The 27,558-nt window shown below is 40.5% G+C and overlaps 2 protein-coding genes across 5 annotated transcripts; one reads left to right on the top strand and one right to left on the bottom strand.

The window, feature by feature from the left end:
* LOC147312280 (poly(A) polymerase type 3-like) lies at positions 1 to 9,453 on the bottom strand. 2 transcript variants are annotated; one of them, XM_086265252.1, is made up of 19 exons: positions 9,286 to 9,453; positions 8,979 to 9,158; positions 8,566 to 8,727; positions 8,372 to 8,438; positions 8,186 to 8,267; positions 7,910 to 8,019; positions 7,773 to 7,826; positions 7,561 to 7,645; positions 7,349 to 7,438; positions 6,835 to 6,973; positions 6,655 to 6,727; positions 6,430 to 6,550; positions 6,134 to 6,218; positions 4,496 to 4,549; positions 4,208 to 4,327; positions 4,009 to 4,115; positions 3,705 to 3,934; positions 3,039 to 3,136; positions 1 to 75 (listed from the first exon to the last, which is right to left on the bottom strand). In XM_086265252.1, the coding sequence occupies exons 2-19, from the start codon at positions 8,984 to 8,986 to the stop codon at positions 63 to 65; spliced, it is 1,698 nt and encodes a 565-aa protein (XP_086121378.1). In that variant the 5' UTR covers positions 8,987 to 9,158; positions 9,286 to 9,453; the 3' UTR covers positions 1 to 62. The 2 variants fall into 2 exon arrangements, with proteins under 2 accessions (XP_086121378.1, XP_086121377.1); XM_086265251.1 differs by having other exon boundaries at positions 7,561 to 7,675; positions 9,286 to 9,443.
* agbl5 (AGBL carboxypeptidase 5) lies at positions 8,785 to 26,629 on the top strand. 3 transcript variants are annotated; one of them, XM_086265248.1, is made up of 18 exons: positions 8,786 to 9,140; positions 10,309 to 10,437; positions 11,178 to 11,462; positions 11,549 to 11,720; positions 11,854 to 12,020; positions 12,154 to 12,331; positions 13,067 to 13,245; positions 15,578 to 16,109; positions 16,295 to 16,464; positions 16,711 to 16,846; positions 17,667 to 17,884; positions 17,983 to 18,176; positions 20,374 to 20,553; positions 23,992 to 24,134; positions 24,256 to 24,308; positions 24,474 to 24,661; positions 26,179 to 26,312; positions 26,422 to 26,629. In XM_086265248.1, exons 3-18 carry the CDS (start codon positions 11,248 to 11,250, stop codon positions 26,494 to 26,496), a joined length of 2,934 nt encoding a protein of 977 aa, XP_086121374.1. In that variant the 5' UTR covers positions 8,786 to 9,140; positions 10,309 to 10,437; positions 11,178 to 11,247; the 3' UTR covers positions 26,497 to 26,629. The 3 variants fall into 3 exon arrangements, with proteins under 3 accessions (XP_086121375.1, XP_086121374.1, XP_086121376.1); XM_086265249.1 differs by lacking the exon at positions 10,309 to 10,437 and having other exon boundaries at positions 8,785 to 9,140; XM_086265250.1 differs by lacking the exon at positions 20,374 to 20,553 and having other exon boundaries at positions 8,792 to 9,140.
* Positions 26,630 to 27,558: the final 929 nt, after the last annotated feature.

Consider the following 27,558-nt stretch of genomic DNA (forward strand, 5'->3'; position numbering starts at 1 on the left):
GATGGAGTATTTTATTTTTATGTATTTATTTTGCAAGCAGAAAGCAATCCAACCGGTGGCAATTAAGTGGTCTGCCTGTAAGAGAAACAGGCAGAACTAAGTTAGCGGTCAAGCTTGTAACACCTGCAACACCTGCAGAACAATCCTGCACAAGTACAACAGATATCATAAAGATTTAACAAATAACTCGTGGAGTTTGATTTGTCTTGTACACAAAGTAAAGACTAAAATGTGTGTAACAGATTAAAAATCTTCATTATTGGTATCAACTGTGTTATCTTCCCCAGAAATGTCAGTTTCCAGAAATTAAAAGTAATTTATAGCCCGAAAAAGTGATTAACAACAAACTCAAGCCAAGATTTCTTTTTTTTTTTTAAAGAGAGCAAAAAAGAAAAAGAATCCGATGCCTATTCCGAAGTATTACCCTGGATCCTGTCAGGGAAAAACTGACACAGGCACATTTCACAGTGAATGGCACTTCTCTTCCACCACACTGGTCAGATCACTCAGAGCAACATAACAGTACACATCTACCAGGCCTCCTCTGATCTCTCCCAGGAAGGAGACAACACTTTCATATCAATACCCTGTCATCTCACAATGTGGCATCTTCCCCTTTGAAGGTACAGTAGCGTTGTTACTGTTGCTCAGATGTGAAACTCTTTCTTAGCTTTTATCATCCTGTTTTTTGGGCAAGGAGGAGAGTAGTGGGAGATGAAGGAAACAATTTCTTTTTAACTTGGACCCACCAAAGTGGAAAGAAACAGCGTGTTGACAGGTGTGTGAAAGGAGTGCTGCTGGGTCAACTGGGGAACTTCAGAGACCAGTTTAGAAGGCTTAACAAAAGTCTCTCAAAAGAGTGGGCTACTCTTTCTGGCAGAAGAGCAACTACACTCATGTACCAATCAGAAGTTAGCACTGAAGGCTAGTTTCTAAGAATAGCTGATTTATTTATTTATTTATTTTTTTTTACCAAAGATTACTATTTGAGAAAAAAAAACATGCTGGTGCCAGAAGAGACAGAAGCCGGAGAGATTTACTCCTTGTCCTGAATTACCAGCCAGCTGTAAACTACAAGTCCCATTCCACAGCAGGAGGATCACTCCTCCCATTAGCCTTGGCAAAGAGCCGACCACAAATGTGGGAGCCGTGGTCGTCGGGAGGCCCGGTTAGGACGAGACCCTCTGTCACTCACTGCGACACTTGTCATAAAATCATTGTATTGCCATCAATCCGGGGACCTAACCACCACCACAGCAGATGGAGGCCCAGCAGGAAGACAGGGGGCCGTGCCCTGAGCCTCAGCCCCACACAGAGTGCACACGGCAGGAGTAAGCAGGGCCACAACTACAGGGGAGCCCCAGACCTTAAACTGGACCTCCCGTGGATACACCTCTGGATTGAGTCCTAATGTTGTCCTTGATTAATTACAGACAAATGCAAGTGAGGGAAAAACAGGCTCGCTTTTAACTTCAGTCAGATCAGACACCTATTTAAAAACATATCAGATCATCAGCGATTAGTCTGGATCACAATTGTAGATATTAGGAAATACATCAAGGTCTAAACAGTGGCCACACAGAGCCCTCACAAATTTTAACACGAAAACAGTGATAAACGCGGTGAGCAAAGAATAAACATGCCTTGCCTCCCCTGAATAAGGATATGTAATGATATTCATAAAGAGACCACCTACTGAGAGTGCAGAAAAAACTGTTCCTTAGCAACAACATACACACTCTTACAAGCCATATCTTGGGAAATTTTGACCGGATTGGGATGCAAACAACAGAAAACCTTTAACTAGGCCATGTTATGAGACAGCTCCCTATGGATGAGTATCTCAGTGTCTCGCCTGGCACAAATCTTCCCCCAAAATGATACATATTGCATATCAACAAAAGACAGTAAAGAGAAAAGAGCCAGCTCGTGGTATTTTTGCAAAATCAAAATCTCGGCCCGTTTTTAGTCCCGTTCAATTTTTACTTGAGCGATTACAAATCATACCATTAACGTTCCAACATCCATTATGACTAAATGTCAAAAAGAACAAAAGTACCTTTTTGAGCTAGCTTTAAAAGAAAAAAAAAATCACACATGATAATTTTACAAGTTGTCACACAAGGGATACTTTGTGCTCTCAAATGGTCACAAAGTGGTCAGCCACACTTTTTAAGCCCTGTTCTCCCTCAATCACTCGGAATCAGTTTCATATCATCAGCTGAACGCCGCAAATGTCGCATTTGGTGTAGAAATGAGAGAGGAAATCTATTCAATGCAAGTGAAAGTACGAAACTCCAAAGCCTATGAGGAATTGAAAGCTTCTTTTTGTTTTGTTTTTTCCCACTTTTTTCTTTTTCTGGCAATACTAAATTCTTAAGCATAGTTCTATTAGCCTCTTTATCCAAATATATTACAGCCCAATAATAAGTGATGTTTGTTTGTCCCCGTCATTAATTGCAGTTAATCAAAGACAGCAGATGACTTAAAAGCACCACTTAGCAAAGAGCTGGAAGAGGTCAACAGACAAAACACTTTCCTCTGGGAGCAGGGCTTCCAGGAAAAAAGAAAAAAGAAACGATAAATTATTTTTAAATGCACAACATAATAGATCACCACCCCCAATGTATTAATTAGCACCTCACTACTATTATCTGGTCTCCAAATCAACACACTAAAGTGAAAAATGCAAGCATTCGGATTCTTTAATTTCCTTCCTCAAAGTGAAGAATATTCGCAGAGATAACTGAATCCAAAGCTGCTCCCATAACTCTAATCTGCAGCATTTTTTTTCTTTATCAGCCACTGACTGGCGTCTGAAAAGTTGATCTGTGCACACATTGCTTCACTGCAGTTGAGTAGAAAGGCTTCATTGCCCTCTTGTGGTAAAGAGATGAAATTCATCTTGTAAGTGTCGCTTTCAACAGGACTTCCATGAACCTCACAAAAGCTGCTATGTTATGTGATTTTTGGCACATGGAAGACATGAACTGGGGGAAACTAGGGAGAGGTTTCTGTTCATTCGTGTTCTTCTGTACCTGGGGGCTGTAAGGCTGACGGCGGGTTTTGCAAATGCAGAAGGTCCAGCGACGTGGCCACCTGAAGGGACGTTGTGAGGCTGGTCGACGGGCAGACTCTGAGAGACAAGGAACAGACTTATTCACAGCATATTAATATCTCCTGACAGTCTAAGAAAACTGATAACAGTCTGATGTCTTTATGTTAAGGTAGGGGTGTCAAACATAGGGCCCGGGGGCCAGTATCAGCCCTTCAAAGACTCCAATGAGGCCCAGTATTTTGTAACAGTATTTTCATAACCTTTAAAGCTTTTCCTATTGATAAAGATCCTCACCCCCTGCCATCCACGCCACACCAAAGTACAAGAATATTTTCTCTGAATTAATTAAAGCTTCATAGTCTCAATTACAGGATACTAACTTACTAAGCAGTGATTTACCAAAACCTTTAAATGTTTTTCATGTAGTTTCACCGGTCAGGCCAACTTGCTTAAGTCAGTTTGACACTCCTGGGTTAAGGTAATGTACAATACTACTACAGATTCTAGTAAGTGACATGGCTGAGTGTCTAATCCACCTTAAAACCAAATTTTTTTTTGACTTTTTTACCACTTAAGAAAGCAAAACAAAAAAAGAAAACCAATCTAACATCCAAGACAAGCAATTTGGATGGATGATTGAGCAAACCTTGTCATCTTTGAATTTTTTGGATGGTGTCTCAGATCTATGGAGTAGTTTTCTCTTTGTCATGCCCTGTTTGTCAGCGCTGACAGGTGAGACGAGACGAGGCGGCTCAGTTTCAGAGGTTTGGAGAGCTTTCTGCTGTGGCTCATAAATGAGGTCTTCCCTCCTTAGGCATGCGACTGATAAGGACATCCCTTCATCATATATGTTAGAGCTCCTGGCCAGGCTGTTGACTGCAACAAAATAAAAACACATTTTATAATTTCAGGAATTACTTTTTTCTAATTAAAAAAAAAGAAAAACTTACTGATATTAGTGAAAGTTTTGAAGCTGCGCTCTAGATTTTCTTTACATCTTTCAGAGTATTTCACATTTAAGACAAGTCCAATGAGCCACATTGTGCTCGGTCCATCTCTAAACCAGACAGAAAAACAGGCACGAGTTAGCAAAGACAACGCTACTTGTAAACACGGTTTAAACGTAACCAGAACATCGCTTGTGTTTACTTTTTATTCGCTGTTCTGAGCCCAGGAAAGGCGTGTGGGTGAACATGGGCCAAGGAGACCGGCTCATTTCTCTCCAAAGCTGACACCAGTAATCTGATTTTCGACTCCACGAGGCCAATCCTGCCAGAGCGAACAACACAGAGTTTTCAGAAAGAGGACAGCGCTACAGCAGTCGGGAATGAAATATTAAACAGTTTTCAGCCTTTAAGAGAAGTGCTGGAACACATAAGAAGGATTCATACCCAAAGTCATGAGATGTTCCAGTTTTGCTTTGCGCTATGTACTCACCATTCGAGACGCTTCTCTTCTGTAGTATAAGATGCTTCCAACACAGCGTAGTGCCTTGAAACATGAGACAGAACAATGGCGATAGGCTCCACACATGCTGGAATCGTACATTAATCATGCTTCCTGTTTTTGAAGCTGATTGACTGTCTAATCAATATTTAAAGCAAGTCAGGCAGTGTAACAGGACAGTGGGTAACAACGCTGTACACATAACAGAGAGAATACTGACGCACTGATGATTTCCCCTTTACTGCACTCGGTGTAGGCCTTGCAACAAACAAGCAAAACCACACTTTAAAGCAACAGCTGATGATTACACCATTAACCTTTTATTTGCCATTTTATTAAGTAACCCAGAAGATCAGAACACACGGTGAATTTATTCAGACAGGACGATGTAAGTGCAGCAGAAATGATAGAAGCTACAGATTCCACAAGAGTTTAGAGAAAGCATTAAAGAATCAGAGAATATCAGGAGCTCAAAAATGACTCAAACCGTCCAGCAGCTCATATAGCGATGAATAAATGAGAAACTACTACAAATACCCCAACAGGTTTCAGTTTATATTTGAATCATGGACAGAAAACAGCAAAATCTGTTCAACAAACCCACCATTATGCAAATGTATGTCTGAAGCAGCATACCAAGCGTTTAGAAAGCAAACAAATAATTTAAAATCCCCACAAAAACTGACAGACGATCCGCTTCCTACAAATTACTCAAACAGACTTCACTGAACGCGTTTCAATTCATGACAGCAAACAGCCAAACTTGTCCAACCACAGTTCAGTAAAGTCAGGTACAAAAGTAAATTCGTCACAGTATCAGGCAAAAGCTGATCCACTTTTTACATTTAACCAATCAGGTTTCCTGTATATAAATTGAATAACAGCAGTGCATTTTCTCTACAATCATCGTACAGTCGGCATCCCAGACATTTTCAAAAAAGAATAACATAAGACAGCCCGGCTTAACCACCCACTTTAAATTTACACAATACATAGAGTAAGATTACAATGTGTGCACAAAACATTCTTATTTTGCCCTTTATATACAGTAAAGATACTAAAATGTAAATAGCTGTTAATTTCCATCCATTCGCTTATCCTTTTCAGGGTCGTGGGGGGCGCTGGAGCCTATCCCAGCTGTCATAGGGCGAAAGGCGGGGTACACCCAGGACAGGTCGCCAGTCTGTCGCAGGGCCAACACACAGGGACAGACAACCATTCATACTCACATTCACACCTAGTGGCAATTTGGATTATTCAATTAACCTATCTTTGGACGGTGGGAGGAAGCCGGAGTACCCGGAGAGAACATGCAAACTCCACACAGAAAGACCCCGGCCTGATGGTGGAATTGAACTCAGGACCTTCTTGCTGTGCGACAACAGTGCTAACCACCGTGCCACCGTGCTGCCCTTAGCTGTTAATTTCATTTAATTTATTAATATTACAATTTAAAAAGTCAAACATCATCAAATACAACGCTCTTTTCTTTGTCAAAGTACAAATGAACAATCAGAAGACACGAGTGCAAAACATCGATGTGTGGTAAAATATAAGGAAATTGGGGAAGACAGTTGTGTTCTGTGTGTGGCAATGTCGATTTTCATCTTTACATGTCTTAATACATACTGGTACTTTTTGAAAAAGTCAGTTGGTTCAAAGAGTTCAGACCACTTTGCTTTTTTCTGCTCTATTTCCAGGCAGATGGCGTGACCTGTGGATGAGGAAGGAAATAGAAGTGGTTAGAGTCCAGGTATAATTAAACCCCCTCGCTTTGCTTACAGAAGAACATCCCCGATGTTGTGAGTGAAACAGTCTGAACAGTCCAACTCAACTCAGTGAACAGTTTCTTCACATTGGAGCAAACAGAAAGGTTCAAAGACTGTTAAATTACGCTTGTATTTATGGCGCTTATAATCTCTAACCTCGATGAATCTCCTCATTCAAGATGGCAAACGTGGACCGAGAAACACTGACTGAGGTGTTCTGCTGCGGGTACGCTGGGGTGATGATGGGCATTAGGTGATAGCGGTCACATCGATTGACCTGGAAATGCAGAAGCACGTTTTACTTGTGCTTTTTGAAAATGTTCATTTATTAAACGTCTGGTGGTGGTGACTCCACCAGATTTTTTTTTTAGCTGGGCATACCTTGGTATCCCAAAAAGGAAGGTTGTAGGTGCATTTTTCTACTTCTATCAAGCGGATTGGGATCGGCCACACCCTGAGACAAAACATATGAGAGTTTCACGGCAGCTGATCCTTGTTTGCATTGGGTGTTGACACTTTTTTTTTTCATCAATGAAATGAGGAAAAAGTGAGACAACTCACCACATGGAGAAGATCTTGAAGAATTTTATCACCAGGGTAGAAGCGGTAGCATTTGGGTACACCTGACAAATCCTGGCTACCATTATGGCCCACGATACACCGCCCAAGAAGCCCAGCTTGTTGGAGTAAATGTTACGCTCTGAAGGGAAACAACAGAGAACATTAGACTTCAGCATCTATATTATTATCTCAAAGCACCCTTTAGGTATTTGATAAGACTTTTATAATTTGCATTGCTGCTGCTTCCTAATTCTCCTGCTAATTCCTAATACTCAAATTGGTACTTGGACAGGTACTAGTCACTGTGTCACTAAACAATAAATCATGACTTATTTTTCGGCCTGTGGACAGAAGACTATGTCAAAATACTAACAGATGTGTCAGGAGGTAAACTACTCAAGGTCTACATTTTTTATTTCAGAATGTAAGGCGCGTGCTCGAATGAAATGCCAACATGGCTTAACAATATGAATATAAATGTGTAATTATCTTGCAAGTTGAAAGTTCGACTCACGTTTGGCCCATAGTTTGATGGCTCTCAAAGCAACCCTAAAGTTGAGAACATTGGGTACCAGCCTGAGAATCTCTTCTGTAACTCTGTAGCCTACAGACAAGAAATAAAAGTAGAATTTTGTTTTATTTATTTATTTTTTAAGGGGGGAGGCCAAGAAGATCTGTCAGGTGCTAATTAGCAATTTAATTACCAAATTTTAATCTGACACTTACCGTTGAAACTTCTGACACAGCGTGCATCTACGACGTTCTTCACTATGCTGTTATTGAGGAGGTCAAGGTTATCAGGAACGCTCCTCTGAGGCAGCAGAGCAAAGACTAAGTCAATCTTTTAAGTAAGACAAACACAAAAACATGATTAAGACAGATACAAAAACACTGAATCATCCTGCATTATTAAAAAATTTGCTCTCTAAACAAATTACCTGTATCCCTTCCCAGGACAGTGTGATGACCGGGACGTAAGCCTCTTCGATGGCCTGAGGACAATGATACCGTCAGCTTGCACAAAATAGCAAAATGTCATTCAACTTTTGTACAGTGACTCAGTGATGTGACTGACCTGTATGTCTTTGACCTCCTTCTGAGCTTTCAGCTTTGCAAAGAAGGAGGTGAAGAAGGCTTTTCTCTCAAGGAATCCAGGTCCAACACACAGAGCATCAATATCAGCACCTGTCAAAATGCCACTATTTCAGATAAAAGCAAAGCCAGGGAAAGAGCTAACTACTGTCCTTTCACCATGTTCTTACAGAAAGTTAGCACTGAAAGATGCCGTATAATCACAAAGACGTGCAATGTTTAATTGCACAACAACATTAAATAATGTCTGGGTAATTACCCTTTGAGTGAACTCCCAGATGATACGAGCCAAATGGGAAGATCTTGCCTCCAACTTTTTCTGTAACCACTTTAGGTACATTCTAAAAATCAAATGACATTACCTATCAAAATCAACCCTGTGCAACTCTCTTTGTTTTTCAGATTTGGAGATTCTTTTTTAAAAAAATGCTAGATAAATTCTTACCATTTCTATGCACATTTCTTTGAGCCAATCCCTAAAGAGGGACTCCAGTCTTTTAACAACCCTTTCTCTGCAGATGAAACAGAGCATTTTTAAATTTCTCCGAAGTGAGGGGTGCTATGCAGTCAACTGCTTGCACTGACTCTTTCTCAAGGTGATGCAACATTAAACAGGGCTGGAAAAACTATGTATAATACCTGTTCTCCAACTCTAAGTTGTTTTCATATACATTGTAGGACTTCATAGTGTCTAACAGTTTTCTGGTCTGGATCAAGTTTTCCTCTTCAGGTAGATCCTCGCTGATTGGACCAGTGAGCCCATAGGTCCTTGGCATGTCTGACCACGTGGGAGCTTGGCCCCTGTTTGGAGTAAAAGGAAAAAGCTAGTGTACTAATGGGAAACCTTAAAAATAAAAAACATTATGAAAAAACTAACAATATGCATAAAATGTACTTGCGCCAACTATTTTGTTTCGAAATTTTAAATATGATTCCTTTTAATCCCATAACAAATCCGTAACCATAACAAAGACCGGATAGCAGTGATATATGTGTTTTAGCTAGCTAAATTGCTGAAAAAGCAGCAAAAAAAGGGGGACGCAAGTACTTACAGAAACATTGTTGCACTTGTTTCTTTAGTTGAGTCAGGTATATCTTGCTTGCTTGCTTTCTCAAATCAAAACAGCGCTAATAATAACACGCTCCTTGAACATTCCATGTTCAGCAATGAAGGTGAGCCGCAGAAGAACAGTGACACGTGACGTGAGCCCCAGGTATGTATGCTTTTAAAGCTGCATTAAAGTGCACACGAAACACGACAAGTATCAAGGGTAATTTACACAAAAAACACTGTAATAGATAAACAGTAATAATTTAACTCTGTCCGTGAAGCTGGATTTAAGAAATAAGCGTACAAACCTAAAGTTTTTTGAACAGGTTTAGCGCCCTCTTGTGTCAGTACAGAAAGTGACCTCACTGGGTTGGTTGCTGCTTATGGAGTAACATTAGTTATTAGCTAAGCTAACTAATAACAGAACCGTTACTGAGTGGAAAAGAAGGCTGTTATAAATAAAAACAGCCTAAGAGAATCCATTTTATTACCCCTGGCTGCAACAATTTTTTTGTTAAAAAATAAATAAATAAATAAACAAATAAACAAATAAAGGATCAATATAAAATGTTTGAATTTGATATTTAAATATAAGCAAAATATTTGTCTATTACCTGTGGTATTACATAAAAATATTACTTTATTTCAAACGAAGCTCGTTGCTTTGAATACCATTAAGTGTTTAACTATGCATATAACTTATGTAATAAGTCTGAATTAATGAATTAATTGTTAGTTAGTGTGCTTCATTATTATAAGGTTGCTCTAAAAAGCCCCAAAAGCCTCCCGGTAGTACAAAACACTACAGCGAGAGCTCTGACAGGGACAAGAAAGACATATTTCTCCTATACTGACTTCTCTCCATTTGCTCCCTGTTAAATCCAAAATTAAATTTAAAATTTCTTCTCCTTACCTACAAAATCCTAATTAGACCCCATCATATATTAATAAGCACTATTCAGACTTTTTGTAGCTCCCCCCCCCCCCCCACACACACACACATATGAGGTAAGGAGGTGGTGACCATTAACCCCAGGTCTGCTTTGTAGAACAGGCCTTTCAGGTTTGAGATATTCTGGGTGCATAATGTCACTGCAATGCTACAGCCAAATAATGCGTGAGACCTTTAAATAAAGTAAGCCTACACTAAGATTACGTTTCTTTATTGCGCTGTTTCATAAGGAAAAGAACAACAAAGTTGGTAACTTTAATTGCTGGTTTTTTTTAAAGATAAATCTACTTATATTTTGATTATATTTTTGCATGTCCACTGTAATAAGCAGACCAAATGCACAGAATGACTTTAAAACGTTTCGCCTGCAATTTGTTAGGCTAAGACACAAGGAAATTTCCAGGCAGTGTCAGTTCTCCAGAGAACCCTGAACGCAGCATACAGAGCTATGAATTGAGGGTTGAGAAGGACGGTGAAACAAAAATGGACATCGATCGAAAATAGGCTGGTAAAATTGACATTTTATATTTTCACATAAAGACGCTGATGCAGATTAGGTGTCGAGGTAGTGTGTGGACCAAAAACGTAGAATAATTAAAAAAAAAACAGATTCCTTCAGAGCAATGACTGCTAGTTCCGTTGCTAAGTTAGCCTCCGTAGCTTAGAAAGGTATGCTAGCTGTGTGGAACATTAATAAAGGAAGGACACTGGCTATTAGCTGTGTAATCGATTTTAGCTAGCGGTTGCTAATTTGCCTTAAATCATGTGAAATCTTTTTATGAACCGACTGTAATGCTTGCAGCCGTTAGTTCACTCCCCCTTTTTACGCTGCCCTCGATTTCTCGGTCAGCTGTTGTTGTTATTGCTTGTTGTTGATACACTGAAACGTTATTTCATCTTGTTGGAGAGACTTTCACTCGCGTTTTTGTTAATGATAAGGAAACAGTAAGCAACCAATGTACAGCAATGGCTACACGTATAAAGCTTGTAATTGTAGAAAATGTTTTGTGTTGTTGGTTGTGGCCATCGTTGTAGTTTCTGTAATGGCCTCGAGATGTCGCTGTTTAGTCTTACAATCAAAAACTAGTATTATGGTATATTACATCTGTATAAAATTCTTTGTTTATTATGTTTTTGAGAAATACGTTACATATACATAAAACCCCTGTTGTAGCCGGTTATACCTCCTTTCCCTTTTATGTTTTTGCCCAGTGTTAACATATTTTTGTAACCCTAATTTCATGACAGGTGATCTGTGTCAGAACTCTGACGGGCACTTCACAGAAAAGAAAAGTGAAAGAGGCCAGAGTTCAGAGCCATGGAGGCTCGCTTTGGGAATATTGTGTTTAGCTCCAAGTTTGACTCAGGGAACCTGGCACGTGTGGAGAAGGTGGAGAAGGGCAACTCCAGCCTTTCTTCTGACACACCTTCTAGTGGAAGCTCCTCCTCTGGGTCAAGCCTCACCCCTGATTATGAGTTCAATGTGTGGACGCAGCCAGACTGTGCCGGCACAGAGCACGAGAACGGAAACAGGTAACCAAAATTTAATTTTTCGTGCCACACCAACTTTACCACATTAGATGACTTAAAGTATCCCGTATCATGTTGTGGTTTTTCAGATCATGGTTTTACTTCAGTGTGAAGGGGGCAGCACCTGGGAAGTTACTGAAGATCAATGTGATGAACATGAACAATCAGAGGAAACTCTACAGCCAAGGCATGGCTCCTCTCGTACGCACTTTACCGGGCAAAATCCGCTGGGAAAGGATACGAGACAGACCAACATCTGAGGTAGATATTCACTCTCTGAGCCTGTCAGAGAGGATGTGGGCAACAGGACTCTGTGAGGCAGAGTACTGCCTGTCAGGCTATTATTATCCATCTATAAATATCATTCTTCTTCTTTTCTTCTGCTGCTTTTCAGATTGTAGATAACCAGTTCATCCTTTCATTCACTCACCGGCTATTGGAGGTGAGAGGGGCTACCACCTATTTCTCCTTCTGCTACCCATTCTCTTACACAGAGTGCCAGGAGATGCTGCAGCAGTTGGATCAGAGCTACCCCAGGGCTGCTCAGCTCAGTCCGACCAGGTAAAGCGCACAAAAGACACAACTATGTACACACAAATTTGGAATCTTTTCTTTGTCAAAGTACCTTAAATGTGTACAGTTCTCTAACATTTTTTTTCCTTAAACTCTTTCCTGCACTGCTCCCACTGCTTAGTACTCCAGGCACTGTGTATTATCATAGGGAGTTGCTATGCCACTCTCTAGATGGCAATAGGGTGGACCTTCTCACTGTGACCAACTGCAGCGGGATGCAGGATGAACGGGAAGCCCGTCTGCCCAAGCTGTTTCCTGACACCAACACTCCAAGACCACACCGCTTCCCTGGCAAAAGGGTATCATTTAATCATACACAAAAACAAAACAATCACTATTCTGTAAAGGTCCCCTATTATGAAAGTTAGTTTTAGACCATTATGAGATTTTTTTTAAATACATTCCCGTGTGTAAAGTATGATCTGTGAAGCAAAGTCACAATGCACATTCTTCCGAAACCGGGCACCTAGACCGCCTCCAAGCAGTTAGCCTCCCCCCATGAAGAAAAGAGTAAACTAGTACATTCGCACATAATCAACCCATAGCTGCTTGTTTCTTCCTCGGTGAGTCTGATGTAGCGAGTTATAGCATGCTGCTAATATAGATGCTAAATGTAATAATGTGGATTGTCAGCAGCAATTTTCCCACCTTAGAAAGGACTGTTTTACCACAAGTAAAGAAATGATCATTTTAATTTAAACTTAACTGGCTTTTTGTTAAGCTGCATCCACACTGGAAGTGAGTTGCTCATTGTGCATTACTTTTAAGCTGAAGACTGTTCACTTGCAGAAATTCCAGGTTTTGGCTGCCTAGGTAAACCCCTAATGTATTTACTACCAGTACAAATGTCAATTATTGGCATTCTTAAAGTCACTGAATATCCTTGACTTTCTGTGATCTCCAGTTGCCACATGGCTGTGAATCACTTCCAGTGTTTTGTAGATTGGGACCTTTAATGATAATTTATAAGACTCTGACCTTAAACAGGAACGTTCACTCTTGGTATTTGCGTGTCTGTGTGTGTGTGTTCCCAGGTGTTTTTTCTCAGCAGTCGGGTGCACCCTGGGGAGACTCCCTCATCATTTGTGTTTAACGGTTTCCTCAACTTCATCCTGAGAAGAGATGACCCACGTGCACATGCGCTGCGCAACATGTTTGTGTTCAAGCTCATTCCCATGCTGAACCCAGACGGGGTTGTCCGTGGACACTACAGGTAAGAGTTTCACATTCATCCACATCCTTAAATGAGACATGAGAGCGTTTCCTCTCAATAATAATGTGAGTAGTGTGTACCACAATTATAGTCTGGAAATGTGCTACAATGTATTGTTGTGCTACAATGTTCTTTCATTATTGTCACAAAGCAAGTTGGTTTGATGTTGAGCCTGTTAAAAGGCTACACAGCAGTTAACAGTTGCTAGTATAAGATGATTAGCTCTGTGTTTCTGCATAGGAAGTCTTACAACTGTAGACCCATATGTACTGCAAATACAATGGATATATCCTATTAAAAATAAGCATTCTGTGTGTTCAAAATCTTTGTTTTTTGGCTTCCTAATGAAATTTTGATTTGAATGGAAAGTTTGTCTGAAGACCAGGCAACCAATGGGGATATGGCACCTGATGCTACAGTGCAAATGTGTCTGAATTTTTACAATGACCATTAGTTTTTGTATTACTATGTGCATATCTTCCTCTTACTTTGCCTTCACAATAGGGCTGCACGATTAATCGTTAGAAAATCGCGATCTCGATTCATACTTATGTGCGATCTCATTTCCAAATGACAACGATTAAAACGACAACCACGATTGTACCGCATTTTGATCCGGGACGTAATCTGCATGAAAACAAGCGCTCACTCTTCCTGCTCAACAAATGACAAGGGCGGAGCCTTATACCACGTGATATAGAAGCTGTGCCGTGTGATGCTAAAATTATCAGGGGGAAAAACAACGGAGAGCACGTCAGGGATGACGAGAAAGTGACAGGAGAAAATCCGTCCCGGTCAACCACCCAAACACCAATAACGGGAACCTTATACAGCACTTTCCTATACCCGTCGAACTTCCGCAGGCACAAAGAAATTACGGAGGCTATCACTTATCACCTGACCAAAGATATGGCTCCCATCAACACTGTGCAAAACGAGGGATTTAGGAAAATGATCAACACCCTAGACAAACGCTACACAGTGCCGTCCCGCAACTATTTTTCTATTGTTGCACTACCTGCTCTATACACGCAGCGTCGAGCAACGATGGAGACGGAATTTCAAGCAGTACAACATTTTGCGGCAACAACAAAACGTGAGACATTTGTTGTTTTTATGTTTATTTATTGTTTTTATGTTCAGTCTCAACTGTTACGAAGTTGATGTGCAGTTAATAAGTGCAATAAATATTTATACTGGAAAAGAAAATCGTGAGAGAATCGTGATCTCAATTCTAAGCCAAAAAAATCATGATTCTCATTTTATGCAAAATCGTGCAGCCCTACTTCACAACATTCATTGTCAATATCAACTGAATGTCTCTGCTAACATGTGCATACATTTAAAACTTATATAAGAACTAATTTATGCATGTGTGTGGCCAATGAACCTGCTCGTTTTAGGAGAAATCAAGAAATCCAGCTGGAAAAATTAGGTTTCTTCAAGCCCTATGCAGTTATCACTCAGGGGGAAAAAAGCCCAGTGACTACGACCTACTCAGAAATTACGTGCAATTTAATGCAGGCGCATTTGCACTCAGTTAATGGAAAGCTGCCCACCTGCTATCTGCTGTAACACTGTGAAGATATGTATATGCTGACACAGGGGTGAGAGAATAAGAGACACTGGAGAGTTTTTTTCACATTCCCAGCAATAATTTAGACTACACCAATGAGAGAGCACCAAATCATGGTAGACCTAGTGGACACAGGAAGACAGAGTAAAATATCATTAAGTCATAATCTGGTTTTAGCCTGGTTCTTCTTTAATATTTTAACTTTTTTCAGTTTTGAGGTTTTATGTTTAATTATTGTGTACAGACGATAAATTGCTTGCGTTAAATAAATAAAAAAGCAATATCTTTCAAGATGTGACAACTTAAAATACAGTGATGGAAACCCTGGCTCTATTCTGGTTATGGAAACTGCATTTGGTCAAATGATAAGATTCTGGAAATCAAACTGGAAGGGAAAGTCGACCACAGCTGAGTTTAGTTTAGGCTCATCACTGCTACTAGTCATAAGGAGGTTAGAAGAGCCAGCAGAGGTGAGATGTGGTGACCTTTTTACCAGATGTCCCTGTGTCTCAGAGAATGATGCACTGAGGTGTCAGTAAATGGTGACGCTGCTTTCTTGGCATGTTAGTGGTATGCTGCCTCTTCTTTTGATTCCCAGACCTGTGTTCCTCTGTACAATCTAAACATCACCGTGTAATAATGTATAAAATAGCTCACATGTTAAATATAGCAGAGGTGAAGTGTACAAAATACTCTCTGCTGGGTTTAGACTTGTCGACAATAAAAGATTCTTTACTTTCTCTTTTTTTTTTAAAGGACGGATTCCAGGGGTGTGAACCTGAATAGACAATACTTGAACCCCAGCCCCGAGTTACACCCGTCCATCTATGCAGCCAAAACACTGTTGCTCTACCACCACACACACAACCGCTTGCACAAAACACAGCCAAGCACTCGTTCTAACGGCCCCACCCATACAGAGCCCCCAGCTGCTAAAACAAAACCTGCAAATCAGCATGAAGCACCTCCCCTCACTGCCCTCGAAGTCACCTTAAACCAACGGAACGCTGAGAAAGATGCAAATCCTGCGCAGCCAGAGGTCCCCATGATGATGGAGGAAAACGCCTGGGCTACCTCAGAGGCGGAGAAGGGAGATCAGAACAGCTCATCGAGCTCCACAGAGACTGTAGTTCCAGGTGCTGGAGATTTAGCAGTACCACAGGTGGAGGAACAGGAGTCGGTGCCACCACAGGAGGGGGGTGTGGCATATTATGTCGACTTGCATGGGCACGCGTCTAAACGTGGGTGTTTCATGTATGGAAATAGCCTTCCTGATGAGAGCCAGCAGGTAATAATGAATGCATTTTATCCATTACTTTGCAGTACTTTTGCAAAATTGTCAAATAACATTCAAATTTGTTTTTTACTTTTCTTTCATTGAAATTTTTTTTTTTTTAGAAAAACATTTTCTACATTACATTTGTAATCCTTTCTGTCACGTGTGTCTGAATTGCTGTGATTTTCTTGCCGCAGGTCGAGAACATGCTGTATCCAAGGCTGATCGCTGTGAATTCTGCCCACTTTGATTTTCTGGGCTGTAACTTCTCTGAGAAAAACATGTACGCACGAGACAAGAGAGATGGCCAATCTAAAGAAGGCAGCGGTCGGGTTGCCATTCACAAGGCAATAGGGCTGCTTCACAGGTCAGACATTAGATTTATGACATTGCTGCAATCTGTGTTCGGTGTAGGAAGTTTATGTAGTCATTTTTCAGGTGTTTAAAGTGTGATTTCCAGAATTTTTACTCAGTTTCGAATTAGCCATAATGACCAAGTGCAGATTTTGTGGGCCCAGTACAAATTAAGTTGCAAAAAGCCTTGGAAACACAGTAATGCTTTTGTGTTGTAATTTTATATTTTATCTTGCTTCTGCAACTGGGTACCGACCAGTTACACTCTGGAGTGCAACTATAACACAGGAAAAACCATGAATACAATCCCACCTGCCTGCCATGACAACGGAAGAGCTACCCCCCCTCCACCTCCATCCTTCCCTCCAAAATACACTCCAGAAATATTTGAGCAGGTAGGAAGCGCATATATAACACACACATGCATATCATATCATATCATATCATATTATGCTCCACTTTTCTTTGAATTATTTCCCACCCATAGACTTTACTTGGGAGGTATGTCCAAGTGTATTACCATCCCCTTCAAGCATACTTGTCACCTCACATTAGAATTTTCTATTTTCATTTTTTTTATTGATTAGTGAGAGCAACATCTCAAAGACAAGGCCTACTTGCTCTTATTTTGAAAGCACACTAACCACAGCCTGCAGCATACTGTATGTGGAACCGGTTAAGACACATGTGATGAGCTCACTGAAGCTATAGAGCAAAACGAGGGTTACCTTGACATCAAGACAATGGAGTTAGAGTTATTCGGCAGGATGAAAGACTCACTAGAGAGCAGATTATATTACTTAGATGTTGTTACAAAGTATTTGGCAAATCAAATATTTAGAAAGAGAAACTATGTTGCTAATGACCGATAAAGCACTTGTATGCACCGACCCTCCTCCTCCAACAAATAGAACCTAAATCTATGACCTAAATCAATACCATCTGGAAAGTGTAGGAAAAACATATCTGGACAGAAAAACACAGTGGAACACTGTCAGTCATTGACTGGCCTCCCCAGAACCCGGATCTATATTTGCACATTTTAATAAATCATTGCACCTGTTTCCCATTTTTCTACAAAATATAAAGAAATGAGATGTGTCTCAAGACAGTACTGTACACCTACCCTGACATGTTAAAGAAATTTGGCAATTTATGTAAACAAAGTGTGCCCATCTATATCAGTTCTGAAATAAATTTGGGTGATGCCATCAGGTGGGGCGTGCTGTGGCGATCTCTGCCCTGGACATGGCAGAGTGTAACCCTTGGCCGCGACTGGTGCTTTCTGAGCACACCTGTCTGACAAATCTGCGAGCCTGGATCCTCAAGCACGTCCGCAACACCAAAGGACTGAACACTCACATCCATGCCAACCCTCCCCCACGAATACACCACAATGGCAGCAAGGTGTCACCACCAAAGAGCTTTAACAAGTGAGTTCCCACACATTTTTTTAACTTGGATGCCTTTAGTTTGTCCAAAGATAACAGCTGGGTCATGGATTTCTGTGATTTCTTCATTTTCCTACTAGCTGTCTGTCTGGATCTGCATCGGAGAACACCTTCAGCCGCGTCCGCTGCAACAGCCAAAGTAGCAGCAGCCAAACACCCTCGCCGAAGATGCACAATTCCCCAAGTTTTACTTTCGGGTGCCCCCCACCCCGAACTCATACACAGCACAACAGCAGCGGACGTGGAGGCAACAAAACACTCGGGCCAGTCAGAGGTAAGTTGAATTCCCAACTATCTGCCTGTGCTGTGGCTGCCTTTTTTTCTTTTTTTTTTTCTTAAGTCACATCTCCTTTAGTGGTCCTCTGCTCCACTCTCTCTCTCTCTGTATCACAAATCCTCTCTTGTGGTCTCCCTCTTTCTCATTTTCTTCTCTTTCCCTTTCTTCAACCTCTTGTTCGTTGCTGTTGGAGCTGTTCAGAAAGGCTGGCTGATGTGTTATTGTCTGCGTGAATGTTAGTTTCTGGTTTGCTGCGCGTGACGTGAAACTGGCAGCAAGGTTTGGGATGAGCTTGGTGTCCTGGATGTTAACGACCTGTAACATCCCCCACATTACCCCCGCATGACCTTTGCATGACCCCTTTTCCTGCTGCTGTGTCCTTACCCTAAAGAAATTTTTCTCACAGTATGGATAATACAGTATTCTAACATGATGTTTAGAGTTAGTTAGAGTTATCAAGTTTCTTTTCTCCTTTTAAAGAAATATGATGAGTGCAGAATAGACACGCGTCCCTGTCTCAATAACACATGTACCAGGGTTTCCACCAGTGTATAAAGGGTTTGCACGTGACATCATGGGCATGTCGAGCTGTCCGCTATATTGGACGTGATAAGCATCACTACTTTTTTGGCTCCTCACAATGCCTGTATTCTGCTACATCAGGGGTGGGCAACTCCAGGCCCCGAGGGCCGGTGTCCTGCAGGTTTTAGATCTCACCCTGGGTCAGCACGCCTGAATCAAATGATTAGTTCATTACCAGGCCTCTGGAGAACCTAAAGACATGTTGAGGAGGTCATTTAGCCATTTAAATCAGCTGTGTTGGATCAAGGACACATCTAAAACCTGCAGGACACCGGCCCTCGAGGCCTGGAGTTGCCCACCCCTGTGCTACATGGTTGGGTGCAGCAATCATCAGAGACAGAAAAAAAATCTTTTTAACCGCTTTCCTGTTGTTTCAGATAGAAGAATATGAAAATAAAGTTGGCAGATAAAGGCATCAGATAAACAATTTAACAATTATAAGTTAATTACATTTTTAACCTCCTAAGACCCCAACTCTTTCGTGGCATGTATTTTTAATTTCTCCTTGCTATTTGGGCTGATTGGGACCTGATGAATGTAAAAACAAAGAATTACATTTTTTTGTTTTTTACCTGATTTTTGTCTCTGAGAAAAAGGAGATCCACAATTATTAAAGGGCATTAAAGAACCTGGCAAATGTTATGACTTTATTCTGTTTTACTTACTCTGCTCATATTCATCCATTTCGGTCCATTAATCACTGTAAGATATATCCTTCATCACTTTATTTCAATAGAGTTGAATATGTTTTGGTGTTCTCCAGCTTGTATATGCATGCATGCTTTTAGGTCTGTTCAATATAATGATATATGTCGGATGACGATATAAAAACATCTATCGTTTCATTTTACGCTATCGTTTGTTTCGTGGTGTCACAAAATAAACTGTTTACGGCAATGTTTTTTCATCGTTTTGATGGTCACTGTAGTGGCTATATTAATTTCTTTACGTTCCCTCTTTCTCTTACATTTAAAATAACCACACTACAGATGGATAAGCAACTTTTTTTATGCGTTGTCGTTAGCGGCAATGACGGTAAACCCAGCTTGTGGCTCCGCTGTCTGCTTGTTTATTTTTCCACATTAACCTTTCACAATAAAGCTGAAGATCTGTTGAGATTTTTCAAAATAAACTGAAATGATGACAAACAGAAGGACCAGTCAAAACAAATCGAGGACCTTATTCCTAAACGAGGGGCTACCTCTGTAGCATGGACATGGTTTGGTTATGAAAAGTCTGACACGGACCAGAAAACTGTACTACAGAATTTACAGAAAATGTAAAATTTTTGTGACATATATCGTTGTCGGGACGATAAAGGTCTTATATCGGGATATGAGATTTTGGTTATATCGCACCTACATGCTTTTTACTTTCTCTTCATGCTGGAAGTGTGAAAAAAGATATAGCGATTGTCTTCCTTTTCTCTTTCCTGGCAGAAACCCTGTGTACCAAAAGAATTTCAGTTTGCTTTCATGAGTTTTTTTGCATTTACTTTGCGTTACCTGTAATGACTTTGTTCTCAGTGCATGCAGGGTAGTTTCAGCCACTTTGTGTATCCCTACGGTCCCTGCACGTCTCTGAGCAGGTGTATGTGTCTCCCTCTCTGTAGACACTAAGCCCCAGGAGAAGAGACGCCCCCCCCATCACCACCGCTTCATCCTCCGGTCTCCCAGCAACAGCCACACACCCGCTCGTCCCCCACTCTCACCCCCTTCCTCCTCGTCCTCCTCATCTTCCTCAGTGTGTGCAGCAGGCTCCTGTCCCCTCCCGGCCTCCGTCAGTATGACAGGTCTGTACTCCCTCCAGCCCCCCAGCCTCTCCACCTTGCTCCCATCCCTGCAGGCCCTGCCCCGCCCTGGGCTGCTCTCCAAACTGAGTCCCCTGCTCCTTCAGAGCTTACCGCCGGCCGCCAGCAGTCCAACTGGGCCCACCCCGGACTGAATCTGACTTAAACCATGAAACACTGGGCACATGTCCTTGTGCGAGATGATTGAGTGAGATTGTCTTTTCAGAAACCAGCCTGGTAGTCCATGTAGGTCAAAGCGTGCGTGCAAAACATCACTGGTGCTAGTAAATAATTTTTTTTTCTTTCTGCACAGTAATTACATGTCTACAGTTTTAGCACCTTAAGGTAAATAACACTTTCACTTGAGAGCGAATGTGTTCCTCAGATCTCAGCTATGACTGAAATGCTTTTTCTCACCGACCTTGAATCAAGTGCTGGTTGCCGCACTGTCCTCTGGCTCTTTGATAAACATAGCAGACTGGTTAGTAAATGGGGATATTTGCTTGGGTACCTAATATCTGCTGTCCTATAAGACGTTCAGAGCACACAGTAGATGTTATCCGTAGACATCATAATATTATAATATGGATCCAGACGAAGCTTTTTCTGTATACAATAATAAGCTAAAGCTAATTACCACGTTACTCTGCTCACCATTTGAAAGTAGCCGGGAGATTTTCTTCTTTATTCGCACAGTTGCTTTTGTGATGCGTTTAATGTTTGAATTATTTATTGGTTTTATTTGACTTTTGAGACATATTTTTATAGACTGAACACAGTCAGACTTTATTTTCTTTAAAAGCCTTCCAAAGCACCCTCTGATCTGTTCTGTTGTCTTTGGGTTTCACTTTAATGTTGATTTGTAAAACGATGTCACAAGTCGATCACATTATACTGTCATTTGAGGCTAAACATTTAAATAGCTTTTTTTAATTTCTTATGATTCAAAGTGACATTCAAAGGTTTGCTTTTAGATTTTTGTACGCAAGTCAGTTTTTCATTATCTAAATACCATTAAAAATAAATAAAAACAAAAACCTGCATCATTCCAATGTCGGACCAACATTGGTCATGACGTTATAATCACAGCATAGCCTACTGCCAGAAACTGTGTACCCTCATTAGCTTAAGTCCTTAAGGGGCACCCACACAGGAAACGTTGTGCGGCTCATTCGTTGGCATTTACCATCCTCATACATCAGTAAACAGCATCCTTCCCTCTCATTGGTGATAGCTACAATTTCTCTGATTATCGTTGACTTTGGTCACCATGTCACTCACTTCCTGTGTGGAGACCTCATTATGGATTTTGCAATCTTGTAGCTGCTTTGGGATAACTACGGTTGATTTGTGGGGCTATTTGCCAGCAAGTAGTATTATATGAAAAGAAGGAGTTTAGCTTATAACCAGTTTGACTGGCAGGTGTTTATTGTTTTTTTAATATGACACTAACACTGGTCTGGTGTAAATATGGTGAAGACTTTTTGTTTGTTTATGTGTTATATGTTTCCTTAAACCGATGAAGATAATATTTATCCTAATTTGTTCAAGCAGATAGACATGTTCCTTGTGTAAATCGATCGTGGCAGGTGTGTAGTAGGCTGTCGACGGCTAGAGTTAATATATCTTGTGGTAAGCAGTCATGAGAAGCTGCCATGTTGTCTAAGATTTTACTCATCTATTGTGGAATTATAGTAACTTGTCTGTAATTCGTTTTTTGCGTGCTGTTATCCAAGTACTTGATGATGGTCTGTGTTTTAGGACCGGCCGTTTATGTTGCACTGAACATGCAGAAGTGAATTATTATTTATTTATTTTTTCTTCTTTTTTAGAAGGAGCAAACAAACCAGACCATTAAGGGATCAAAATAGCTTTCAGAATATCTGGCCTTTGCTCACTGTAGCTACTGTCTGATCCAGTGCTGTTACACATTGTAGTTAAGCTGTGCCTTGCTTTGTTGTAAGCAGTAGGTTTTGAAGGTCCTGCTCCTATTGTGATCTTATAGGGTATATATCCTTCTTCTTCATCTGTCTTTCATATTCAGTGTGACTTGCCTAAGTTGCAGTGATCTCACAACATAAATTTCTTGCGAATTCAAGTGTTGTTAAGCCAAATAAAAAGCTCTTGTAGAAACAGTCCTTAATACTCACGCTGGGCTCAGACTACATGATACTTCAGTCTGTCGCAGTGGTCGATGTGTCAGGTGGTTAAGAGTTATAAAATCTTGTTCATCTCTTCTTTCACAATCAGTGTGATATCATTGGAGGTACAGTTGATTTTAAATAAGAGTGTCAACAGAACAGCAAACAAAGGAGTGTCTATGACGCTGGCTATCTTGTGTTACTGCTTCTCACACTTCTTCCTAACTATACTGGAACATCATTCTCTCTTTTGTAATGTATGCAATAGTACACCTACCTTATATGCTAGCCCTTTTGTTGGCACATAGCTTTTTTTTTTGTCTATCATGACACCCTATTGGCATGCGTTGCTCTCATTTTTGTTCCCAACCTCCAATCGATGCTTTACGTGACTCAGATCTGACCAGCCTGGTATCGTATAGTCTGAACACGGCATTAGCTTCAAATGTCAGCTCTCTTAAGTTAGAGAAGCTCAGAAAACCCTGCAAATCTGATGGTTGTCTTGTGCTTACTGGACAGTAGTCTCATCTAATATTACTGTACTAAAGGTTTTAGTGTAGCCTCAGCTCAGTGGAGTTACGATCTATCAGTTTAGATCAGTGCCCTGCTAAATGGTGAAGGAGTGTTCTGTAGTTGTTGTTTTTTTCCTGCTTTCTCACTGTGAGCTATGATGTTCTGTGTCCCAGTTGTTTCAGCCTTAAAGCGTCTACGTCTTCATTGAAAATGACGAACTCAGCTTTAGGTGAAAACACTGTATGCATAGTCACATTCTCAGTAGGTCTTTCGGCTTTATACTCCTTATGAGAATTGTGCCGTTTCCTTCAATGTGGTGCTAACCTTCTATACCAGACTACAGTTATGTGTTTGTCCTTGTAACGTCTCTACAATTGTCACCTTTCTTGAATGTGCCGCTGTCTTTTAGCGCCTCTCTGTTTAACCTCTGGAATAAAAACTATCCGTTTGTCAAGCAGCTACAGAGTGTGGGTCCCTTTGCTCTCTTTTGACTCTGATTGTGATCTTTATTTTTCAACTTTCACGTCAAGGAAAAGATCAACACCAAAACTCTCACCACTTAAACTTAGTTAGGAGTATATGTAGATTATGAGATATTACAGGACATTCAGTTATTTCAACATATTTGGTTTTTGCCAGCATAATTGTGATACTTTAAACATACACACACTAAATGGCTTAAATCTTAAGTTTTATAAATCAGATTCTTAGTGTTTCATCTTCCACTCTTTGTTTCTCCTTTCTTCTCTTTGTTCTGTTTATTTATGTGTCTTCATGTGGTTGACAGGCATTAGCTGCCCGGACCTTGAGACTGGTGGACCCAGTTCTGCGGTCTGGTCCAGAATGCCTCTACCTGTACGTCCTGGGCACATAGGGAGAGGGTGCCGAACTCTTACAATCACTCATCCTCCCACAGAAGCTGGTAGAGAGGTTAGGTTACCTTGCTGGCTCACTCACTGAGCAAATTCACATTTCCATTATTAACACTTTGTCCCGTATTAATATACACTTAGACTATGATGTGTTGTTGTAATGTCTCCATGTGTCACAGACTGCTAAAGACCAGGGGCCTGAACACATCCTTTCCTCCATCAAATTTAGCAAGTAAGCCCTATCTTTTTTCTTTCATTGTAATAATTTGAATCCAAAACAGTCAACAAAGGCTGGGATCTGAAAAATGAAATGAAAACCACACTGGAAACCCCTTCTTCATGCTGATATTTTCTTTCTTGAATAGCGAAAATGTTAACCTCTCTGTCGCCTGCCCAGGTGTGAGCTGCAGCCCCACGTCAGCCGCATTCCCATCCGAAGGATGGGGTCGACTGACGCACCTCCCAAACACAACAATAAAGCATCTCCATCTAGCAATAACCCACCAGGAGGTAAAGAGGTGTCTGCTACCATGAAGGTGTGGAAGCTGCTCAGACCTGGCCTCCACAGACACCTGTCATTGTCAGGCATGTACACCTGCTTGTTGCTCTGGGCTGTTTATGACATAGATTACAGAGATGAGCTGACCAATGATCAGTTAAAAATGGGGATAAGTGACATGAAGGCATCTCATAAAAGTATGTTTTACTTGATATTAAAGGAGAATCGTTTCTAAAACAACAACATAGAACTCATGATTGTGCTTATTTGTGCATCTGACCACAGTGTGCATGAAATGTAATGAGATAACTTTGAATGACATCCAGAGAATTTTCAGATACCACTTTTGAAGCTCAGATCTGTACATCCATATAAAGGACACACATTCAGGATCCCCAAGTGGTAGAATGACTTCAGTCACCCCCTGATTTTGACACTGGCTAATATGAGGTGGACATTTCTGATTTTAAGTGAAATATTTCAACAGCTGTTTTTGGTGCAGTCATACATTTCCCCCTTCTAATTACTATGGTGTTTGCCACCTGGCTTTGATCCGCAGATGTAGAAGTTACTTTAGTGGTAATTAGCATATGTTAGCATAGTGATGCTTCAGAGTGGACCTATTAGGCACATTAGCTTAATGTTTTTATTCTTGAGCTCTGCTACAAGTTTTGAATGATACACATGCTTATTTTAGTGACACCTTGACACAGTCCCTCAGGTTATCCACCATCTTAAACAACATGTTTTACCGCTACAGTGCCGAATGCTTGTAATAAATATAAGTAAAACTTTCTCTGAGGCCCATGTATGTAAGAGTGATATATATATGAGAATGGAAAAATATATAATTTATGATGGTCAACCCAGGCACATAGCTCTGGCTCTGAGCAAGAAAGCCCTACCCACTTGCTGCTCAGATCTTTTGTTTGCAATCAGCAGCCAGTCAGAAGAAAGTCAGCTTAAGGAAGGGGCGTGAGCTGATTTCTGTGATGTAGTGAACTGAAGAGCTGCGCCAAGGCCCAGCATGACATAAATAAAGATTAATTTCAGCTTCAAAACTTTGGAATATGGAGCTGAACTGAGTGTAACTGGTCTTGTTTAATCCAGGGAACACGCTATCTGTGACCATACACTGCAATCCCCTCTCATTCACATCAACCAGACACAAGAGTCTTCCTGTTAAAGGGGAGTTTTTCCTTCCCACTGTCGCCTAAGTGCTTGCTCATAGGGGGTCATATGATTGTTGGGTTTTTCTCTGTATCTATTATTGTACAATCTACTGTACAATATAAAGCGTCTTGAGGCGACTGTTGTTGTGATTTGGCGCTGTATAAATAAAATTGAATTGAAAAGAGTAAAAATAAACAGATGGAACCCAGCAGTCTTTAGACTCAGAAATGGACTTTAATAAACTGCCTCCTGCTGGAGCATTTTATTACTGCACTACATAATTTTGTGTCCACTAAAATGTAACAATTTCTGAAGTACTGGTCCTTAAATCCACAATGTCACCATCAAGTTTTACTTAATACTCCCATTTCCCTTATTACAGTGGACATCTCACATATTCTTTGCTTCCCTCTGTTATTCCATTCTGCAGGTGTATCTGAGAAAGAAGCTGCCATACAGCTGGCCTCTAAAGCTTTAATGAAGAAAAGCACAGACAGAAGTATCACGTGCAAAGAAAGTGCTATCATAGAAAGTGCAGCAGAGGACATGGGAACACAACAACAGGTGAAAACCGATGTGCACACTTCTTGTTGTTAATGTACATTTAGATTGAAGCTATAATTTAATATGAATAACTAAAAGATGACTAGGCTGTGTGATGTTGTCTTTAAAGGCGGAGGAAACTCCAGTGACTGTGCCTGACACTGTGAACATGTGTGAGACAGTAACCCTGTGTGGAGAAGCCTAGGAAACCGACAGCCTAAAAATATCATATTGAGCAATTGAATACTTCAAAATGTGAGAGGGGCTTGTCACCAGTGGAGGATTGGTTGGGGCATGATGATGTGCAATATAAATAAATTTTTTTATGTTTAATCGTATTGTTTTTAGCCTTTTTGGGCAACATTTAGAACCTAGAATTACCTGTTACAACTACTGAGCAGCTTTTGTTTTTACTGGAATAGCTGAAGGTTAAGTGCCTTGCTCTATGACATTACATTAGCAGCTGTATTGGGGGAGTGGTTCAATCTTTTCAAATTTTTCCAGCTGCTCAAGAATGCAGACTTGAAACATCCTTGAACATTTCAGCTACCATAATTGTACCTCACATTTCCTGTTTTTGTGATTTAAGTTGCATTTTTCTGGTCCTTGCTGCTCCCCTCAGATACCGACCAATACTGTTATGCACTGCTAAATATTTTATTAGGCAGCCACTTGTACAATTACAGGGAAGGGCTGATTTTTATTTAGACTCATAAGCACAATAGCAATTTTATAATCTCATTATCTCTATTGTGGATGTTTAACAAATGTGAGATGAGTGTATTTATTCCACTTTTGTGATTTGCACATACTGTTCATAAAATGGTTTTCACCTACTTGGCCTTTTTTTTTTTTTTTTTTTAGTTTTTGTGATTCTACTCACCATAAAAGTAAATGTCACATTATAAAATCCTCCTGCGTGCAGGTTTAAAATAATGTATTATGTGTATAAGAAACCAAAATTGCTGAAGCTAAAACAAGCTTTGTGTGAGGCTTATGGAAGTCGAGGGTTAAGTTAATGCTGCAAAATGCACTCAGTGAGGTTAATGAAGGAAACGTGATGCATCCAAATGGAGTGAACACCTAAATAGTAACCCGTTTGTACTGAATTAACTTTTAACTTTTCTTCCTTTTATATGTACATGTGTATATTTATTCATATAGCGTTCGTGTTTTGGGTTTTTTTGCAAAGATTGTGATGAACAAAACTGTGTTTAAATTTGGAAGTATAAATAACCTGCAATAAACTCCATGTATTTTAAAGTTG

Source organism: Aulonocara sp. 'chitande type north' Nkhata Bay, linkage group LG15, assembly GCF_057382095.1.
Source record: "Aulonocara sp. 'chitande type north' Nkhata Bay isolate Kocher_YH1m ecotype deep benthic linkage group LG15, A_spYH_male_GT1.1, whole genome shotgun sequence".
Lineage (NCBI taxonomy): Eukaryota > Metazoa > Chordata > Actinopteri > Cichliformes > Cichlidae > Aulonocara > Aulonocara sp. 'chitande type north' Nkhata Bay.

What these genes read in the sequence shown, in the direction of transcription:
- LOC147312280 (XM_086265251.1), bottom strand. An exon ending in GAATGAGGAGATTCATCGAG is followed by an intron (nt 6,219 to 6,429) that starts GTTAGAGATTAT and finishes CCTCATCCACAG; the next exon opens with GTCACGCCATCTGCCTGGAA. An exon ending in GACTTTTTCAAAAAGTACCA is followed by an intron (nt 4,550 to 6,133) that starts GTATGTATTAAG and finishes TCATGTTTCAAG; the next exon opens with GCACTACGCTGTGTTGGAAG.
- agbl5 (XM_086265249.1), top strand. Translation starts at nt 11,248, where the DNA reads ATGGAGGCTCGCTTTGGGAATATTGTGTTTAGCTCCAAGTTTGACTCA. An exon ending in TTCCTGATGAGAGCCAGCAG is followed by an intron (nt 16,110 to 16,294) that starts GTAATAATGAAT and finishes TTCTTGCCGCAG; the next exon opens with GTCGAGAACATGCTGTATCC. An exon ending in GGCCTCCGTCAGTATGACAG is followed by an intron (nt 20,554 to 23,991) that starts GTCTGTACTCCC and finishes TGTGGTTGACAG; the next exon opens with GCATTAGCTGCCCGGACCTT.